This window comes from Cyrtonyx montezumae, unplaced genomic scaffold (genome assembly GCF_038088225.1).
Source record: "Cyrtonyx montezumae isolate F1298 unplaced genomic scaffold, pur_monq_1.0 scaffold_25, whole genome shotgun sequence".
Lineage (NCBI taxonomy): Eukaryota > Metazoa > Chordata > Aves > Galliformes > Odontophoridae > Cyrtonyx > Cyrtonyx montezumae.
In genome coordinates, this window is record NW_027071992.1 from 12,269,878 (window position 1) to 12,291,069 (window position 21,192).

The 21,192-nt window shown below is 35.1% G+C and overlaps 1 protein-coding gene across 1 annotated transcript in view; it reads right to left on the reverse strand.

The window, feature by feature from the left end:
- WDR70 (WD repeat domain 70) overlaps positions 1-21,192 on the reverse strand; it is a 134,183-nt gene that overhangs the window by 32,302 nt on the left and 80,689 nt on the right. Inside the window, exon 11 of the mRNA XM_065739935.1 lies at positions 3,863-3,962. Within this exon, the coding sequence (XP_065596007.1) occupies positions 3,863-3,962 (100 nt within the window). The remainder of the gene's footprint in view (positions 1-3,862; positions 3,963-21,192) is intronic.

The window sequence follows — 21,192 nt, forward strand, 5'->3', positions numbered from 1 at the left end:
AGGCTCTAGCAGGAGAGATGTAGTCAAACATTTAGATACAACTCTCCTATTAACAAGAAAGCATACTCTGCTGGTACTAGAAAGACTCAAGAAGTTTGGGATGATTGCAAATCAACACTGTCTTAAAGACCACAGAAATAGTCAGTTATGAAAGGGAGAAATTCTAGTAGAATAACTTGGCCAATGCTTTGAATCTCTCATCATCTTTAAGAATAATGTAAGATTTTCCAAATTAATATTTCAATTTTTTTTTCTGTGCTGTAAATATGATATTGAATTTAGTTTGTATTAAGAGTTGAAATCACTGTCACTAAAAAAGTACACATCTTAATATTTCACAACTCCAAGGATTTTTTTCTGTTAATGCTTAATGGGTTTCTTTAAGAGAGCAGCAGTAGAAGTAATCTATTTTTATTTACTTCTTAGACAGCCAAAACAGTTACTCTTTAACAAAAACATACAAACAAACTTGGAAGTTGTGCATTTCACCAAGAAGCATTCAAAATAGTTCATTCTTAGATAATTCAATATTTTTCTTCATGGCAGACTACCCCAAGGCTTGGCAGATTTTTAAGAACTTACTGAATAGCATTTCAAACTCTATTCTTTGCCATTTTAATAAGAATGATACCAATAACAAAGCTGTAGATCAGTATGATCAGGTCAGACACTGTTTCTCTTGGTAAATACCATGGGCATAATAATTAAAGCCTAGAAAAAGCATCTGTAGTGAGCCAAGACAGGCATTTTGCAAATGGCTTTTTCACAAAGGCGAGTGCACTAGGACTACAAAGATTGTATCTTTATTTACTTTCCTCCAGAATACACTGACCAACTAGGCAAGCAAATGGGTGCAAACAGACTCAAAAGAAGCAAAAGCTTTTGCCAACATGAAGAACTGCCATAAACTTGAAAAATTTCAAGTCAGCAACAGCCTTTAAGAAAATCCTATTTTAAATGGGATTCTTGTCTGGAAATCAAAGTTCAATAAAAAATTCACATAAATCATTGGAGAGAACAACAAAATACAAGGACTGGGATTTTAAAAATGTAAACATAGGGGAAAAAAGTGTATTGAAGGGCACTGTACAAAAAGGCTTATCATAATGGAGCATGACAATAAAACACGTTTATAAACTCAGAGCCCTTCTGTGAAGGCTTATAGCAAATGCAAGGAGAAACTTACAGCAAAGTATAGGCTTCTTGGTTCACCAAAAGGAGCTACAGAAGTTAAAGAACAGCCCTCTAAGGGACTGCAGGTCAGGATCATGACTAATCTGTGACAGAGAATTTGGAAAGTCACAAATTGGGAGTTCTGCACTTACATCTGGAACAGCTCTCACCATCATCTGTATCAACATCACCAAATCATGTTCTCTACAAATCCTCTCTTATCATCCTCTCTATACATATTTTTCCACATAAGTTTACTGACAAACTAACCAACATATATCTATCATGAGGTCCATGAATTTAAGTGCTCCACATTATAACACAAGTGGATTCTGTACAGACAAGAATCAGAAATCTGTATTATAAAAGGACCCCAAATCCTAATGCTTACCTATTGAACAAAGAAAACATTCCCAAATAGTATTTTTCCATATTTATATTATAAAAAAAAAAAAAACCTTTCATGGTTACAAGTGTGTAAAAATATCAACTTTCTTAAGTTTCCATCAAGTTACTACCAAATACCCAACAAGAGTAACACTGGGAACTCTCATAAGCAAATCTTTCTTTGTTTCATTTTCCCTTGTGCTTACAGCTGAGCCCTGCCTCATCTCTTTTACTTCCAACATAGAACTCACATCAGATGCAGGAGACTCAATCAGGCTTTCAGTAAGAGTCCCCATTCCCCAGCAACAGCCCTCTCTTTGATCCTCAGCACTTGGCAGGTGTGTTAATCTATGAATGTTGGACCCACATCTGCTTGTATTGGTACAGATCCAAAGTAATACTCACATTAGAGCACTAACTGAAGAAGTCAAAATAAGGTAAGAAGCTTCTTTGTTTTCCAGTGTATCATAAGAGATAAAAGCAAAACAAAACAAAAAAGTGCTGGACAAAGGCAGTACTTGTAACCATACTAAGGGGCAGATTTCTGTAAGGCTATCAAAATCTGATACAACTTCTACCACAGTGAGATAGATAAAAGCATAAGAAGTCTGTTCAACACAACACAAAATCTGGAGACAGATGAAGAAAAGCAGGCGAGCAAATGCCACAAGCATTTAAAATGTGCAAATGTCATTTCTGTTATCTACATTCATAAAAGCAAAATGTAAGTGAATTTACATAAACTGAGGTTTCAAGATAGCATCACTGAATATTACACATATTAGTGTTCTTGGTTTTCTGTGGATATTTAAAAGGCACACAGATGTTTCTCTTTAAATCATTTGAAGTAAAGTGTATCTGTGTGGATTTTGTGAGTGCTACACAACTGGCAGGCTGAAGCAGCATTTTACTTAACCCAGAACAGTGAGACATATGGTTTACCTACTTTCTGAAGAGGAAAAGGTTCTCACACAGCACATGTACAGTTCAGTAAGAATCACAGTTTTTACCTCAACCATTTATGGAACACCAGAAGCCTGAACAGCAATCACTAAACAATCCAAGTGACAGTAACATGCTATAGTAAGCCAAGGGTATCAAGGACAAGACCACTGCCACTTTACTCTGAAATACGTGACCCGGGGAATATAAATATTTGGAATCTTAGAATCATGACAGAACGTCCACAGTGAAAGTACCATCCACTAGCAGCAGCACACCATTGCAGAAGTTGCCAATGCCATTCAGCTCATAAGGGGCAGGGAAAGGGAAAAGGACACAAAGCAATTGCATACTTCACCCCAGACTAGAACCACAGCTCCTTCTTCGGAGAGTTTGCAGTATGTGGATACCTCTATCACGGTACTTTGTATATGTAATCTCACTCTGTCTACATACCAAACTGAGCAGATGTCATGTACATATGTTAGGCACAATACTGAGCCTACATTAACATACACTGCTTCTCCCTAGGCTTGTTTATTTGGCCTTGGGGCCATGCTAATGCATCCACATAGCTTCTGGTTACAGCTGGTTTCCATCCAGACAGCTTGGATTGTATCCTTGTACCTGCCTGCAAAACATTGGATTGACAAATCTCCAGATGAAAAGCTGTTTTAGGAGGTACTGCCCCATCCATACATCTAAAATAATAGAGATAATGTGCCTTCATGTACATCACTGCCTTCTAAATACTTTTGTAACAGTTCTAACTGAAATTTAAAAAACAAGATGTTTTGTTTTTTTCCCTATCCAACAGAGTATATTTTTCCTTTCAAGTATATCTTGGCCACTCACCTCAAGTTATCTCCTTTTGATATTTTTTATATAAACTACAAAAAAAAATCCAACTAAAACATAAAAGCACACTGGATTAGAAAGCTGCTCGAAGAACTAATAATTGTAGAATGAAAACATTCTTGCTAGAGAGGTAATAACCTTACCAGAAAGAACTAAGTAATATAATCTGTTGTATTGTATTTTTAATTAAGATAACTATTTCCTTTTTGTCATGCCACTATTGCTAGGCAAGAAGAGGGATCAGGAACCATACAATATAAACAAAAAACGTTATCTAAATATTTCTTACCTGCTCTAAATTCCACTTTCAGGAAGCACAATTTATTTATTGTATGGTGTATCAAAGCAAAATGGGCAATTTGAAACACTTCTATTTCTAATTTCACTATCTTACTTCCACCGTGAATTCTTATAATTAGAAATGATATAATTTAAATGGGCCGTTTACTGCATTAAGATTGTTTTAAGTTCGATATATTAAAAGTTTCTTTTGACCACTTACCTCCCCGGCTGGCAAGGGCAATACCATCATAGGAAAATGTCAAGCAGGAAGTATCAGTGCCTGTAGCATGGGCTTGCCTGCAGTGGAACTTGGTATGTACCTGTTTGTCAAACAAATAAAATATTAAAGAAGCCTGCCTAATTCAAGATCAGACAAACTGCGTACTTTGTGTGTTATTCCAAAACTTAAACAGAAAACCCTGCACCTTTAGCATTAATAGGAACTGCAGTTATATGTTTCTACCTTTAAACATACAACTCTATGCCTTTAAAAAAAGTCATATACATTTTATATGGTCAGTATTAGGCTTTCATAGTGTTTTAATGCAAAATTCAGCTTTTTCATAGCATCAGAATGACTGACAAACTCCCACTAGCACTGGATAAAAGGTAGTTAGGTCTGCTTAAGATAAAAATACATTTTAAGACTGTTCTTATCATCCCCCTAAGCAGACTCATTGCTTAAAAAAAAAAACCCACTACCACCACCACCACCACCAACAACAACAACAACAAAACTACAATGAGCAAAGGAAAAACACACATAGTTTGGAAAGAACTTAAAAGAAGGTTTGGAAGAATTGACTTTTGCCAAACTTCAACCCTGCCAAAATTCATGGTTTATAGATTAGAATGAAGCTCAGATATGCTGAAGTTTGTATTTCATTTACATGTAATAAAATTCAAGTTTAAGAATGATGTATGTTTGTTTATTTTCAAGTGTATTTCCCCAATAATCCTAGAGAAACATGTAAAATACTTTCAAAGTAACATATTTTTCTTGCATAGAGCTGACTTTCTGTTTGTTTAGTCACAAGTTATTTTAATCCCTAAAAATGCTCTTTGATAATATTGGAGAAATCTCCTGTGAAATCTCAAACTAAATTTTAGCACATCTGCAAAATCCAGCTTTCTCATTTTCCAATCAAATCCAAAGGTCTTGGCTGAGATACCAAAAACCCTATCAGGCACATGTTGGCTGGCTATCACAACTGTCACTTTGTCTTAGTAGTTTTATCTTCTACTTTCCATCACTGATGGAAACTACACTGCACTGTCTAAACACCACCAGCATGCTCACTGTCTGCTTAAACTTACATCAGACAAGATGGCTCAGTGACATCTGAGACTCAACCACTCAGAAACTCAGCGAAACTAGATCAGAATATAAGATCAAAAGATGTACTATAAGCATAGCTACCAAAGTGCAAAAAGCCCTGAAAAACCCACCCTGTGTGTTCCAACCCTGTAACTCGCATTTATAATTAAACTGTGCTTGTACAAGGGTAACTAGACACATCATGCAGGATGACAGACTGACAAAATGTGTGCCCACATAGAGGGGCCAGTGGTCTGGTTTGACTGCAGAGAAAACATGATACTAGTGGCAGGGGTAAGTTACACTGTGGCTAGGAGTCCAGTGAGACTGGACAGTAATGAAGAAGAAAGGACAACCTGGACAGCAAAGCAGGTCTTCCCTGCTTTGCTGAGAAGAATACAGAAAGTCGTAAACCTATGGAGAGAAGAGACAGCAAAGAATTGCAGAAGTCCTCAGAACAGAGAGGTCGTACAAGCAGCTACTAAAAAGGGAAGGCCCACCATAAAGGAAAATCGTAATTCACTAAGCCAACAGACATGAAAAATATTTCAGAATATGGGGAAATTCTAAGACTGGTTAAGGAGACCAGAAAAGCTCTGGGATAAAGCATGCAACTTAAGAGGGATAAATTGGAAGCATATGGGCATTTAGCAGTGAAGAGGGAATTGGGCCAAAGAGGAAGGCAGTGATGAGGAGGAATCAAAATGGAAAGAGAGACATGAAGGGAAAATGGAAGAAAGGGGAAAAGACGGAACAGGAAACAAACTAATTTGAGACTGTTAAATCCTTCTTTAACACTAAGGAAACTGCACTTCTCTTTTGCCCACTTTTCCAAACATAAAACTAATTCATACAGGCTTAAACTGAAACATTCAAGAATTGAAGACTGCCTGGGCAACTGTATCTCACCTTCCCATTTGTTAGATTCGGGAACAAATCATGTTCTTCCTCTCACAGAAAGAAAGAAGACAAGACATGAAGACCTGGACATCTTTCATTTTCTCTAATGATGAGAGGAACAGCAAAACATAGAGTAGTATATATTTTAGAGGAGGGTTTGAACAGTTGCAAGGTCAAAGACCCACACCCTGAACAGAAACAGGATAAATTACTGAGCGGCTGCTTAATGATTACTATCCTCTCTACGCATTAACAGATACTCAGCACTACAGAATAAAATGGAGATGGTGATCACACGATGTAAATGCACAGTGAGACTGATTCCAGTTTCCATGGGATTGCCCACTTATTTATCCTCTAATTTTTGACTGTAACTTACTAAGGCTCCTTCAATACCCTCTTTTTTATGCAAGGGATCTATGTTGGTAAAGTAATTAATGTTGTTTGCGCATACAAATATCTGCTCTGAATTTGGTCCAAAACACAGAGAATCTATGTGTTATGATACTAATAATGATGGAATGTTTATCTAGTGAGCAGATTTAGTTCAGTTTTGAGAGAAGACATATAAGGCATTAATTACACTTCAACAAACAATGGAGAGCTTCAAACATAAAGCATCCAATTCTTTCAGTATTTAGAGACAGAATGTAACGGCCTATGTTTAACCATAGCACTTATTTTAATCTAAGTGTCTCTTCTAGCCAATTGTACATATACTGGAGAAACTCTGTGGGCAGATTACAATTAAAAAAAACTTACAAAAACAGATTTTTGGGGGGGCTGTTAATAAGGACTGAGAAAGGTATTTTCTGCATCCAGTTAAAGAAATATTTACAAATATGTGGTAATATATAGAGGATAAAATGTGAATTATTTATCAGAAGATAAATGTTCTGTAGCATTTGTTAAACATTAACAAGCAATTAAAATGATGCATTTTGTGTCTAAGAAATACCACAGACATTAGCAGAAACATGATAAATGATTAACAATCACACCTAAAATGTGACAGAAAGATTATAATACGGTATTAACTATTTATAATAAATTGTAACAAGTTTAGTTTGGGCTCCACAACACTTGTCAGCCTTCTTTGACAATGTCACACTGACATACATGTTAGAAGAACATCTTGTTTTTCATTTTGCTACCCAACTTCACTGCAAGTTCTTGTACAATGTTTTTTTTTCCCTATTATTTAATTCTAGATCAATCTAGAATCATCTATTCAGCTCTTAATTTGTATTGTTTTGCTTTTTCCCTAAACACAAATTAAAATAAGGCAAAAGATTTTGAAACGAACCAAAGCTTTTTCTTTAGCCCTCACTAGAACATAAATGAACGTATTTATATAAAATAAATACACAAAATGCTCTCTCCCTCTCATCACCTAAGATATCAGAAGTATTTTATCTCCTTACTTCACTGCTCCTTGGTCAAAGGTACTGATTATTTTTATTTTTTTTTAACGCAAATGTATGAATCCATTAATATAAAAAAACAAAAAAACTGTTTCTTCAGTGAAATGATGGCTCACATGAAACCTTTATCTCAACATGCAGTCTTTTCACTGAAGAACCTACACTTCAACTAAGACAATATCAAAGACTCACATCTTATTTGTCCCGTTATTAGAAAAAAAAAAAAAAAGAAAAGAAATAAAAGTATACAAATTTAGCTCAACTCTCACTGGTTTGATGCTTTTGGCATTCACATGAAGCAAGACTCGTCTTAACAAAAGATGGTAAGATTACATCAACAATTTTTTTTTTCTTTAAAAATGAATTTTCTCAATTTACCACTAAAGAGACTGTTTTCCTAACTTTGAGCTCTGCTACCCTGCCCTCCATATATTATTCTGGAAAGGAATATAGCCCTGAATTGTAATACTAAATCAAATATTTTAAAATGATTGAAGGTTGCTCTAAAAATGATAGAAGGTTGAATAAGAAGTTTTTACATACACTGGCAAATGTTCATTGCAGTTTTCAAAGAAAATAATGTGTTTGGCCTCTGGCCTCTTAACATATTTAACAGATGTCTAATCTTGCTAACAAATCATAAGCAAAAAAATTATCAGAATGTTTCTTGCTGGAAAGACATGAAAAAAACAGAACTAATGTACACATCTCATAAGTTTGAGCCAGGAAGGGAAAGAGAGAGAGCACTGAAACACTAGGTAAAGAGTGAAGAAAACAAGAGCAAAATATAAATATATTCACTTTTTTTTTTTTTTTTTTTTTTTTTTTTTTTTTTTTTTTTTTTTTGTGGCAGAGATGTCCACTATGATCAGGTACTACTGATGTGTACTACAAAAATTGACAAATTCATCAATACCTTTTTTTTTTTTAAGTCTTACCTATTTCAACTACATACATATATTTTTCACACTATCCTTCAGTAATAAATTGTCTTCTGCAACTTGTTTAAAAGCTTTCTCCAGCAATGCAAGCACTTTCCAGCTTTATATTAGCACATATATCTTTGTTAAGGAATTACAGCTGACTGAACTTGTGTGCAACATGACATGACAGGCAGAAAACATGAAGCACATGTGAGAAAGAAGGCAGTTACTAGCATTGAAAAATAAGATTATAAAAAAAAAAACCTAGGATAACAGTTAAATCTTGGTAATTCTTATAGAGTAAATGAGAATCAGAAAATAAAAGAGAACTGAGACGGGACTGGACAAAAGACTAGAAGACAGAAAGATGGAAAGATAGAAAGAAGTAGAGAAAGACAGAAAGACAAATGACCGGTGCATTGATAATGAACATCCTTCAAATAAAAATCTGTGTAGACTAATGATGGGCAATATGGGAAGCAAAGACTGTGGCCACACAAAGTGTTTATCACAAATGACACACTGTAGAGATGCATGGTTAGAGCTCTGTGTCATACAAACTGTTCCTCTCCAGAATCACAAATAACAATCCATGAAAAGTGCTCCATGAAAAGCAGAAGACAGAATGAGCCAGTTTGTTCACCTCATGCAGACCTCATCCATGAGAAATACAATAATATGATTAAGGAATAAAATTTTTGAACTTTCCACAGTTTCATGGATATAGTATTTCATAGTGTGCCGACACTTTCCCAAGATTGCATGCTTCCCACACACACATTTCTTTCCTTAATGAAACAGGGTTGTTGCAGCCAAGAAATTTTTATCTTCAAGATATTTTTAAAAGCAGAGGTAGTAAATAAAGTTAGGTACTGGATAAAATGAGATCTACAAAGTTGCAGCATGTTCTTGGTTCATATTAATTTTTTATTATAGATGTAAAAATTACTCATTTATTACTCCAAAGACAACCCTGCAACAACAGTCCTGTTTAGAGTAAACAGAATGCTACCCCAAACTAATTGCACCATTAGGAACAAGTAATCTACTCATTTGTTTCAGCACAGGAAAGGTATAGTCTGAACAAGGAAGCTCATTCCCAGAGAGGCCTCCCATGATTGCTTACCAGCTGTTCCCTCTGTTTCACACCAATGAATGCTGGAAACATCAAAAAAGCCAGAAATCAGGATTTACCCTGATTTCTAATGTGAGTCAGGAGAGCAGGACTTAGAAAAGCTATCAAAAAGGAAAATCATGCATGGCTGGAATTTAAACAACTGATTTAAACTGACTAAAATATTTCATAAATGTAAATTAAATTACACCAATAATAATCATTGCAAAAATTACAGCTTTTAATAAAAAGCATAAAAACATTCATATTACCATAAGCCACCTTTAAAGCAACAAAAGTATGAGCTATAAAGCTGGAGGGAAAAAAAAGGCACCAGCACAAGCACCAACAAACTAGACTTGTTAGTTACAGATGAGTGAAGCTGTTGGGTGCTTGTGTTGAAAGTGATTGTATCAGGGATGCAGTGTCAGAGCTGTGGTCAGAACTGACAAGACAGACACATTCCCAGGTCACTCTCCAAACTGCCAAGTTCCCTTACTCAATTTGGCCAACTCCACTGACGAATGTACAAATGCTTATTTCGCATTATTTTGCTCTCAATTATGACTCAGAAATTTCACTGTACCTTCTGGATTTACTATATCACTTACAAATTATCAGATATTCGTATGTCAGCTAAATTCGGGAATTCCTCCTTTTTTTGCCTGAGTAGGTAGTTACAGGATATAATCAGATCCTTTCCTTAAGTCTCTGTAAACATGATCCCAAGGCTTTCAATTTGTTTGACAGCTCTTCAATACTACTCTCCATGGTGTAGAAATGGATGCTGTTTCAGTAATGACCATATTGATGCAAAACAAGATTAACTTGTGAAATCTAAGGTTTTAGCATTTATGCAATTATATTATATGACTTGATCTTCTCTGTGATCTTTGAACTCAGTGACATTTTCATGTATCACTAGCAAGTCTGAAACACTCCTTGCCTTCTCTCAATCCTAATAAATCAATTATGAATACGGTAACCTAACTTTATTTTCAATAAGCAGAACATCTAACTGGCAATTGCATTTAGCTATCTTGCATCAATTACGTTCTCATCTGTTACAACAAAAGGAGGGCTGATATTTGAGGGGGAATGCAAGTTTTGGAGATTTCTTTGTTTTATCTCACATGCTTAGTTAAGGTTTAATTTCCTTCAATAACCTTTAACATCTTTTTCATATAAAAGATTTATAGTCAAAGTTGAAAATAGTAAATAGAAGAGAGAATTGACTTCTTCTTTTTTACTATTATTTAGATTTCTTCATGCATTGTGAAAAAAACATATCATCAGAAAAATAAGTCATTAAAGATAACATCTCTAAGTTTTTTAAAGCCTAAAACTTTAGTACCTTGTAATGAATAGCACACAGAATCACAAAACTATGAAGCAAAATAAAAACACAACTGCATATCGACAAAGTGCCATGATATTATGGAAAACAGCATTATTAGAAGAGAAGCTATGCAGCAGTAAAGTGAAAAATGATTCAGTATTCATAACTGATATAAGTTGATTTCTATAAATCTACATTTATACAGAGGACAATGAGGCAAGGCAACTGATCCATCTGACTGTAAGTGGTTTTAGAGATCACCAGAAAACAAGAAAGCTGACTTGCTCAGTCAATGGTCCAGTACAAAATAAGAAAGCCCTTCCTATCTGTCCATACTTCATTCAATGCTTAAAAGATTTCAATTTCTAAGAACACTATTGACCAAGAAATAATTTCTTCTTGTTTAAATTAACTTATCAAGAAAGATTTAAGGAAAACATTTTAGAAAGACTGCTTCTTAACAGCATCGCTAAATATTTGCCTAATGGTTTAAAAATGAAACCTCAAATGAATGTTTGGCTGCATCTCCAAAATTTGCATTTGAGAAAATAATCTTATCTTGGCCTGTTCAACTGGCTCTCTTTGGACATTTTTTAAACTGAATCTGAAAATCATACAAAGATGTAAACTAAATGTTATTGTGTATTCCTCTGTAAGTTACCGAAGTCATCCTATGCTATTCCAGGGATAGTATGATTTTACAACTTTTTACTACTCAAGTATGGTAACTGTAAAGCAAAATATGTCTTCTGCTTATACTTTCAGAAATACATTACTGAGACTTGCCCATAGGCTGAAGGTTCCTTTGCTTTTGTATGGCAGCAGGAGTTGAACCTTCCCACCAATAACCATGTAACAGGTGGCAGCAGAGCAGCAGTCAGACAAAACGTCATTGACATGGAAGTACACATGAAGCAAAGGTGTGTCTCTGAATTCTTCCACATGAAAAAAAAATGGCACTCACTGACATTCATCAATGCTTGCTGAATGTTTATGGAGACCAAACTGTGGATGTGAGCACAGTGAGGTGGTAGACAGAGCATTTCAGCAGTGGCTACAGTGGGTCACCTCTGTAGGTGCAGATTTTTATAAGCATGGCATTCAGGCTCTTGTTGATTGCTGATGAAATTTTACAGGTGATGGTGGTGACTATACTGCAAAATAGTGCTTTGTAGCTGAGGTTTCGCTCCATCTAATAGTTTTTTCCTATTTTCCATCTCCTGTTTTTTCCTATAAATGAGTACGCACTTCTAGTAAATTTCTTGGAACATACAATAAGCTATTATTTCTTCATCATCATTTGATTTTTTCCAGTGTGCTGCAACTCTGCCATACTTTCCCTATTTATTACATAGAACTGGTTTTGTTTGCTTGTTTTAAAAAAGGATGTCATTATTTTTACCGTAGTTAAAAAGATAAATGGTATATTCCACATATAACTCAAAGTCTCAGTGGCTTATATCTCAGTGGCTTATAAATGATATTGCATACGATGGCTGAGATGGTTCCTTACATTTATCAAGGTTTTTCAAGGGCCATAAATATTTGAAAAATAAAAAATAAAAAAGCATATAGAAAACAAAAATTGCATTAACACTCATCAAAGTTTGCAGTTGAGAGTAGTTGATGGTTTTGAGAAATCAAAGGAAATTCAGAAAATTCCTAAGCATATTCAAATTATGAATGTCTTTTTAAATTAGATTTTATATAGATATTAAAAACAGATTATTGTTTGAATACACGAGGATAATATTCACTCATTTGGGATAAACTTCTTCAAAGCTGACAGAGTTTTAAGGACACCCTTCTGGGATGGAGAGCTACTCAGAAGTAGCTCTCCATCCCGCTGCATAAGAAATTAAGCAGAGGAGTCTAAAAATTAGCATGGCTGAGCAAAGGTCTGCTGGTTAAACTGACACTGAAGAAGAAATATACAAGCAGTGGAGACAGGGATCAGTGGCCTGGGAAGAATACAGGGATGCCATCCAGACATACAGAGATGCAATAAGGAAAGCCGAGGTTAAGATGGAAATTAACTTAGCAAGGCATGTGGAAAGCAACAGAAGAGGTTCTACTGGTCCATTGGTCAGACTAGAAAGGCCAAAGATCCCATAACCTCACTGGTAAATGTGCAGGGAGAACTGCCTTCACAGCTGTGGAGAAGGCTGAAGCACTCAACAAGTTCTTTGTCCCAAGAGGAAATTAGAGGAAGTTTGAACAGAAGGGAATTCTCTTCCTCAGAGTGTGGTGAAGCAATGGCACATGCTGCCCAAAGAAGCTGTAGATGCCCCATCGTAAGCATTCAAGGCCATCCTGTATGAGGTCCTGGGTAGTCTATCTAGTGGGCAGCAGCCCTACCATGGCATAAGGGTTGCAACTAAATGATCTTTAAGGTTTTTTCCAGCCAAAGCCATTCTATGACTCTCTGATTCTTTGAAATACATTAAGCTCTTTGCTTCATTGCATATTATTATTTAAAAAAAATCCTAACAGTCATAAAAAGAAATGAATCCTTTTGTGTCTTTCCAACCTAGCTTTCCAGTTCCATTTCAAGCACAGTACTTCACACTCACGTTTAGCAGCTTCTCTATTAGTGGCATCTTCAGTGGCACAGTGAGATATGCAAAATCATAGCTCAAAAATCTTATTTGCACAATCCACTTTTCATCAAATAGTTTTGAATGTTTTTTTCTCCACTGAGGATTTTCACACTCCAAACTTTTAATCCAACATCACTTGTTCTTCTATTCTCATTTCTTGTCAATTCTACTCAAATTCCATCCTGAGTCTCAACAGATTTACCTCTGACAAAGCCAACAAAGTATCCCAGCATCATTCTCAGCAGCCTTTGAAAAAGTATCTACTCTATATTCCCCTTATTTATTTATTTTAAATCTCTTCTACATAATCAATATGTTAACTCCATTCTTCACTGTTCATTTTAATACGTCTTGATATCACTCTATGAATGTTTAACTGGCAACTCAAATTAAGTATGTTGAAAGCTGTTCCTGACTACCACAGCTTCCAGCTACCATATGCTCATGGCTACCACATCTTTCCACATTTCTCTGTAAGATTTAACATGTTTTTATCATTTATCATATGAAAAATGTTGTTACATGCGTATCAATATGTCAGCTTCTTTCCATCTCACACTGGAAAACACACTATAATGAATCCAATCAATAACATGCTGCCAGTACTATTACTTAGACTTCTTTGTCCTCTTTTTGAATCCATTGCCTTGATATTGCTTCTTTACTTCTAGGGTGCACTATCAGTTCCTTCTGTCTTACTTAACAGCTGTGTTTTATCAATGAGTTAAACATATATTTTGCCAACAAAAATAATTGCAGATCATCCACTTAATCCTCAAGCACATCTCATCTGTGTATTTCGCACATAAAGAAAAACTTAAAACCAAGAAAATCACCACTTCTCTGCTTTCCACAGTATACCTGAAGTTAACTATCATTAAAAAACAATTAAAAAGGATGCAAGTGGCAGTTGAGTTTGCACACTGCCTTGGTTTTGCTTCTTGGAGTAAGCCTCATGTGAACTTGACAAGAAAGTTTGTTTTCTAAGTTGTCTTTATTTGTTTAGGAATGTTTTTTTTACAAGTACCAACAGCAGCACACTCAGAGCCCTGCCTCACACTCTTAGTTGCAGTGAAACAGCCAAGAAGCAACAGGACTACTTAAGTACAGAAAACATTCACATGTCCCTCACAACTCCTATCCTATTTAGCACCCTGCTTCCACATCCAGAATATCATATCAACAGGCAATATACACGTTGTGCCAGCTGACAAGGCAATGCCTGGCAATGAAGTGCTTTTTGCTGACTAAAACAGGTGTCCCAACTTACTCAGACTTTCTGAAAAATCACTCAGGCTCTTGAAGGTGGTTCTGAGCATAATCCAGTTTGTAGTATGAGGGCAGGAAGGCATGAGCTCTAATTGTGATTTTGCAAGCTCTGCTGAAGCTGAGCCTCTCTAAAGATCTCAGCAGCATATTCTAGTCACCTCTTGACCTCAGAACACTCTCCAGACTAGATGACAGACCTGAGAAGGATCACAGGTAAGGAGAGTGAAACAAGCTACTGAGCTAGGATACACTGCAATTTCTAGGCTATTGCTAGGGTATGTGATGATAAGACGTCTGGCTGGCATGTCCAGATCTTCTGGTGTCCATACAAAACACTGACCATGATTATTCAATGAATTGGATTTTTTCTGAATATTTCCCTTTCATCTTGAACTAGTACAGAAATTTCTAATTTGGCCATCCTATCCCAACTTTAATTCAACATATTACAACAAAAAATAAGCATTAGTTAAGTTACAGCACTTAATACAAGTACCAGCTTTAAGCACAAAGCCAAATCTTGCAGCGATACATATACACAGAGAAAAGTGAAAGATAAAGGCATTTTTTCAAAATCTTACACATCACTTAACCCAAATTAAAACACAATAGAATTAGATCTGTTGAGTACCCTGTTCAAGTTATTAGAGATCAGAATGATTATACAAATTTATAAACTTTATTAAATTGGAATTTCATTATAAACTTGCACGCACACCTAGACACACAAAGGTATAGTGTGTACACTTGTACACACAAAGTGTGATATATATACATATGAGTAGGTAGTCATATCCATCCAACTCCAAATCCAGTTCTCTATCTCATGAGAAATTTAGAACTTTATTCAAGGAAAACAGCTGCTCCATGGATATATCTGATTTCAGTCTGTGTAGTATCACTACAGTCATACATTAAACAAAACACAGCTGGACAATGCTCCACCTATTTCACTACCCTCTCTACTAACTGTTTAGCACTAACATCTGTGGAAAACAAAACTTTATGAATTAGGAAGATCATGAAAAAAGTCAATTTTTTTCCCCCCCTGGAAGAAATTTTATGTATGTATAAAGAAAGCTTTAAGATTTTAGTTGTGAGATTTATACCTACAGTTCAAAGTAACTCGCTTGCTTAAGGCTGTCTTGCAAAAACTATATTAAAATACTTTTCCTGTCACTTGTATAGTTTTCTAATTATTGCTAAGAGATGGTGCAGGGGTCTCACACATCTACACATCTGTAATTTACGTGAACACAACATACAGATTTTCTACAAATGCCATGTAAAATTTTTAAAGTTAACTAGTCTTGTAATAAGTGTTAAAGAACTGAGGGCAGGTTGCAGTTTATTACGGCCAGTTGTTTAAGCATGTTTAAAAGTGTAACCTCACAGTAGTGCACTTTTTAAGAGATGCAGACACAAAACAATATTCATGTAATATAATTTGTTCTTTTTCAGACTCTGTCTAGTTCAAGTGATTAAATGCTATTACACTGGCATTACTAGTATTACATTGTTATGGTTTAACAGAGTAGGCAGCTCAGCATCACACAGACATTTGTTAGTTTCTTCACTGTGGACATATGTGTGAGAATGTGCTGGTTGAGGTAATGACAGTTTAATAGTAAGAAAAAAAAAAAAGATGCTTAACACCAGCTGATTGACACCCAGCCAGTCCCTGATCAGCAGCAGCACCCGTGACCAGCTCACTCAGTTTTACTGCTGAGCATGACAACACATAGTATGAGATGTCCACCTGTCAGTTTGGGTCAGCTGTCCTGATTCTGTCCCTTCCCAGCTTCTTAAAGACTTCCTCTGGAAGTGTGAGAAGCTAAAGCAACCTTGACAAATAATGCTATCATTGTTCAGCAACAACTAAACATCAGTGTGTGATCAACGTAACTGTATAATACCAGCAAGTAGTAAGGAAATAAACTGTATCCAAACACTTCACTACAGTTCATCCTTTCAGTTTCTAACATACTGGTGGAGAATATTTTGTATTAGAACTATAACTTTTTAATGATATGTACTTGATCGTATTTCAGAATAATTCATGCTCATGTTATAGGTAACTAAAAAAAAAAGTTATATTCTACACAAAAAAACTTGACAATCCCACAGCTGTTAAATTGCTTTCTTTTAATACTGCAAAAAAGAAAACTTAGTAAAAGTCCTAAATTGATGAGATGAAGTCTGTAAAGAAATACATTCAGATATGAAAATGGGAGGAGGTGAAGTGCCTGTAAATTCATCCAAGAGATAAAGCAAGCATATGCAGACAGAGAACATGTAATCAGATTCTAATCTGTTCCAAAGATTAGGAGTCATTTCCTACTTTTTTGTTCTTAAATAAATCTATACGGTCAAGTTGTAATAGCTTTCCTCTCATAAGTATTTTAAAGAATGGGAGTTTTAAGCACTAATAAAACAAACTTAATGACTATGAGTTACACAGAAATGTACTTTTTATTGCTTTGGTGAAATTCACATTATAGAACTGCTACTTACTACCCTCAAGAAAAAGTGACATACTATAAACCACCATGAGAAACATTTGGACACCAAACCAGCTTCCTAGTGAACACACCACGCACAAAAGTATTTCCTTAATTTACTAACCCTATCAGGTTCTAGACCAATTATGTGTTCAGCTTGCTTGAGAACTGTGTATCCTACAGTACCTAAAAGACACTTCTCTGGTAAGCCTGACAACTCCAGAGCTCACTTCTCTTTAGAATAACACACAGCATCTGTACTTTTAGTTTACTGCCTCTACAAGTATGGAGCATACTTTTATCACAAAGATACAGAGAAAAAATGCACATAAGAAAATATTCTATAAAGTAACCAGTTGATACAGGCTCTTTTATTTATGTTTAGAGATTACTAATGTTTGGCTCATACTAATAACAACAAAATCAATAAACCAAATCATATAGCTATAATGCCTACTCTATTGTTCTAAAATCATCTTTTTAAAAATTTATTAATGTAATCATACAGCAATCCCTCTAAATAGTAAACCAAAGAAAGATAGATGTAATCCATTTTTCCTCTAACCACACATGAATCTGAAGTAAAATCCTTCATGTTATTTTCATTAGGACTTGTCAGACTTTAAGATTTAGAATGGTCTTTCATCAAATGTGCAAACATTTAGATAGTTCGTAACTATAAACTGCTTGCTGCGTAAGAAAGAAATGCACTTAGAAATACAGCAGGACACATTTTATCTTACCATATGACTGTCAAATTCTTTACTGCAACTAGCTTCAGGGTGCAGATAGCAATGTTCAGACTAAACCAGGTGTATACAAAAAGGAATAATATATGAATCTGTTAATATTTACTGCTGGCAAGCTTGTGCGTGATTTCCAGTTTCTGGAGCAGAGGTCTGGCACATCCACATATGGAATGAAAGGGTGGGATATTATGGATATGGAAAACGTAAGGTAAGTTTGGAAAGGAAATATAGTGTATTTGGATATCTTTCATCTCATATTTACACAGAAATTTTCAGATGTAGCCAGACTGCCCTCTTCAAAGCATGAAACCCATTACACAGCTGAGGGAAATTGGAAGATGTGCTTGTTTTGCTGCAATACTAATTTTTAGCAAATCTAAGAATAGTTTCTTTGTTTTTATTAAATATTCCATTATTCTCAATATTGAAATATTTTAATATTGGATTATTTTTAATGCTGTAGAAGACCTGCTATAAACATAAATAGTGTAGGTCAGCAAAACAAAAACAAAACATCCAAACAGAAAAGAGAATAGTCCATGGCCAAACCGATGAATAAATTCTAGCTGGTGTGAAAATGGCATAATCCTGGAATACTGTAAACCATCAGATGCCAAAGACACATTACAATCTCCGGCTAAGAGAAACTGTAACTGAATAAGTATAAGCAGAGTAATAAAGCTTTTCAGTAGATGTATACCAGACATGCATTTCAAGAGTTTCAGTACTATAGCTGCATCTCTGTCACCATAAGAGAAAAGCACCCTGCAACTGTACAAAGACGCAAAGCAAGGGCTTAAATCCCCTCAAAGACTTTTCCAATTAATAGAGAAAATATTTACAGCAAGTCTCAGACCTTACTATTAGCTTTCATTACTCTGTCTGGAAGCATTAGCTGTAAAATTCATCAAGAAAAACAAAATAAAGCTTAGAAAAAAAAAATCCAAATAACATCTAGGCATGGATTCTCATTCCAAAACAAAAGGGTCACCATACGTATCCAAAAAAGTATCTCACATGATCTGTATGTATTACCTAAAATCTGCATTTCTTCTTGTACAGCATTTCTTCAAAATGGCTCCATTATTTGAAAACCCTGACTTAAAATTTCTCTGCAGTTATACTGCCCACTACAAAACTAAGCCTTACTAAAACCATTTCTAAGCAAGCAATTGTTAAATATAGAAATGTGTTTATCTTCCATTTAGAAATCATTCAATTATTTTGAAAATGTTTTTAACATGACTATTAGTAATTAAAAAAGGTGCAGAGCTTACATCTGCTTAACTTCAGAATACACTGCAACACTCCACGTTTCTTCCCTTTATTTTTGATGATCAGGCAGTTCTAACGTGTGTGGAAAGCTGGTCACTGAGATTAGCACTTGATGACACTAGTTTTGGGGATAATCATTTGGGCGGCCTATCAGTGCGGTGTTGAATTTCACTTATTACTGTGCATTTTAAGTTCTGCAAAATCACTTATAGCATTAGATAATTAGCTTAAAAGCGAACAAAAATAAATAAATAATATTAGAAATTACAAAACAAAGTAAGGTCTTAAAACCAGGAAAGATAACATTGGCAAAGCAATAGTTCAGTAGTACATCCTTGCTTTAAGCAGGAAATACTTTAAGAAGTAGAACGGATAAAAATGTAGTGCTAAGGTTTTTTTGAAACAATGAAGTTACAAGAAGAAAAAACAAAAAGAAAGAAATTAAACATTAGCTGTAGTATTTTGTCCCTAAGTTCTAAAAGAATTTATATTACATATTATGTTGAAAATCATAGAACACTACAACATTCCTGTTCAGGCTTGCGCTACATAAAAAGATAAATCTTCTACTGATCTCTCAGAGTTGTCTTCTGAATACTTAAAGAGTGTGGCCACTAAATACTTTTACGCTAATTACTCAATGTTTCTAAAAAGATCAAATTGAAAACAACAATAAAAACAGAGATTTTATATATACAAGTTGTACTTTAGGTTACTGAAGGCCTACAAAAGATAATCATGATTCCTGATTGACTTTGCCCCCCTCACATCCTTACTAATATTTGTTTCATGGCTACAACAATATTGCCATAAAATACATGAAGCACAAAACTAAGAAACAGAATTCAAGCTTCTATGTTCTGATATTTATACAATCCACAGCTGAATGTAACCAGGACAAGCTGGAGGGAAAAATGGGTAATCACTGGGTAAGCATCACTGGGTAATTTGAAAGACCAGGGCTAAAAAAGAAGTTCAGCCTTCCACTTCCTAGTAAGTCCTATTTGAGTCAGTGACAAGCATCTTGAACCTATCAAATTCAGTGAAGGAGGACAGCTTTTTTGTTCTTAAGTTTAACAAAACTTCATTTTAAATCGCAATACATTTTTAACCTATCCACCAGATACACTTATAGTCTTCATAAAAATGACTTCAGTTTTTAAATGCCTATATGAATGAGATATTCCATCTCTCTACATAGGAAGAGTGGGGCACTGATCTTTTCTGATTGCAAGATACACTTTGTTCTTGATACCAAATACAGATTTGCTCCATGGATCAGCATGTTCAGCAATACATATTTCTACCTGTCTTGCAGAAAGCTCTGAACAGGAAAGTATAGGAAGATGAGGAATCTGAAGCTATTTTAACTGCCAGTAAATCGGTTTTACTGCACTGACCTGTAAATCAACTATTTTCAGGTTTCTTCTTATTTTTACCACTAATGCTCTCCAGTCCTCCCTGTTTGCCAGATGCTTTTCAACATCTCAGAACATTTAAAATAAGAGTGTTCTAATGTGTAATGATATGATCGACTATTTTGCACTATTGTTTCCACTACTCATTGGAAGTTTGAAGGAAGTTATTTTTTATGTCCTTTGAAGCTGTTATTTTAAGCCAAGTTGACATAATATTTCAAACAAGCTGACAGATAGTTCTGCTAATGTGCACTGTAAATGCACACGCACGTGAACCTTAAAGAAAAACCATGCACTGGCTAAATAACATACAAGAGAAAATAATACAGATTTATGGTAAAATGAAAAAACCCTCAGAGGCAGGTGATTATAATGGATCATGATCACACTGAGGAAGTTTGGAGAAAGGCAAGGCAGAGCTGGAATACATTTTATTAAATTCAGCATTAGAAAGTTAGTGCAATGAAGACATGCACACACACAAAAATACTGTTTTTACTCCCACTACATACAGCTGAGAGATTTGGAATTGCACCAGAAAAATGGCGGAAGAGGAAAACTGAATGAAATGCTCATGGTGAGTGTTACTCGTTGGAACTATGAAAGAAGACTGATCCTACAATGAAGTCCTGCTCTATACACTGCAATGAAATTTCACAATTGGCAAATACCTACAGGGTTCTAGGTGCCACATAAAAAAAGTAAACAAAGTCATGACTG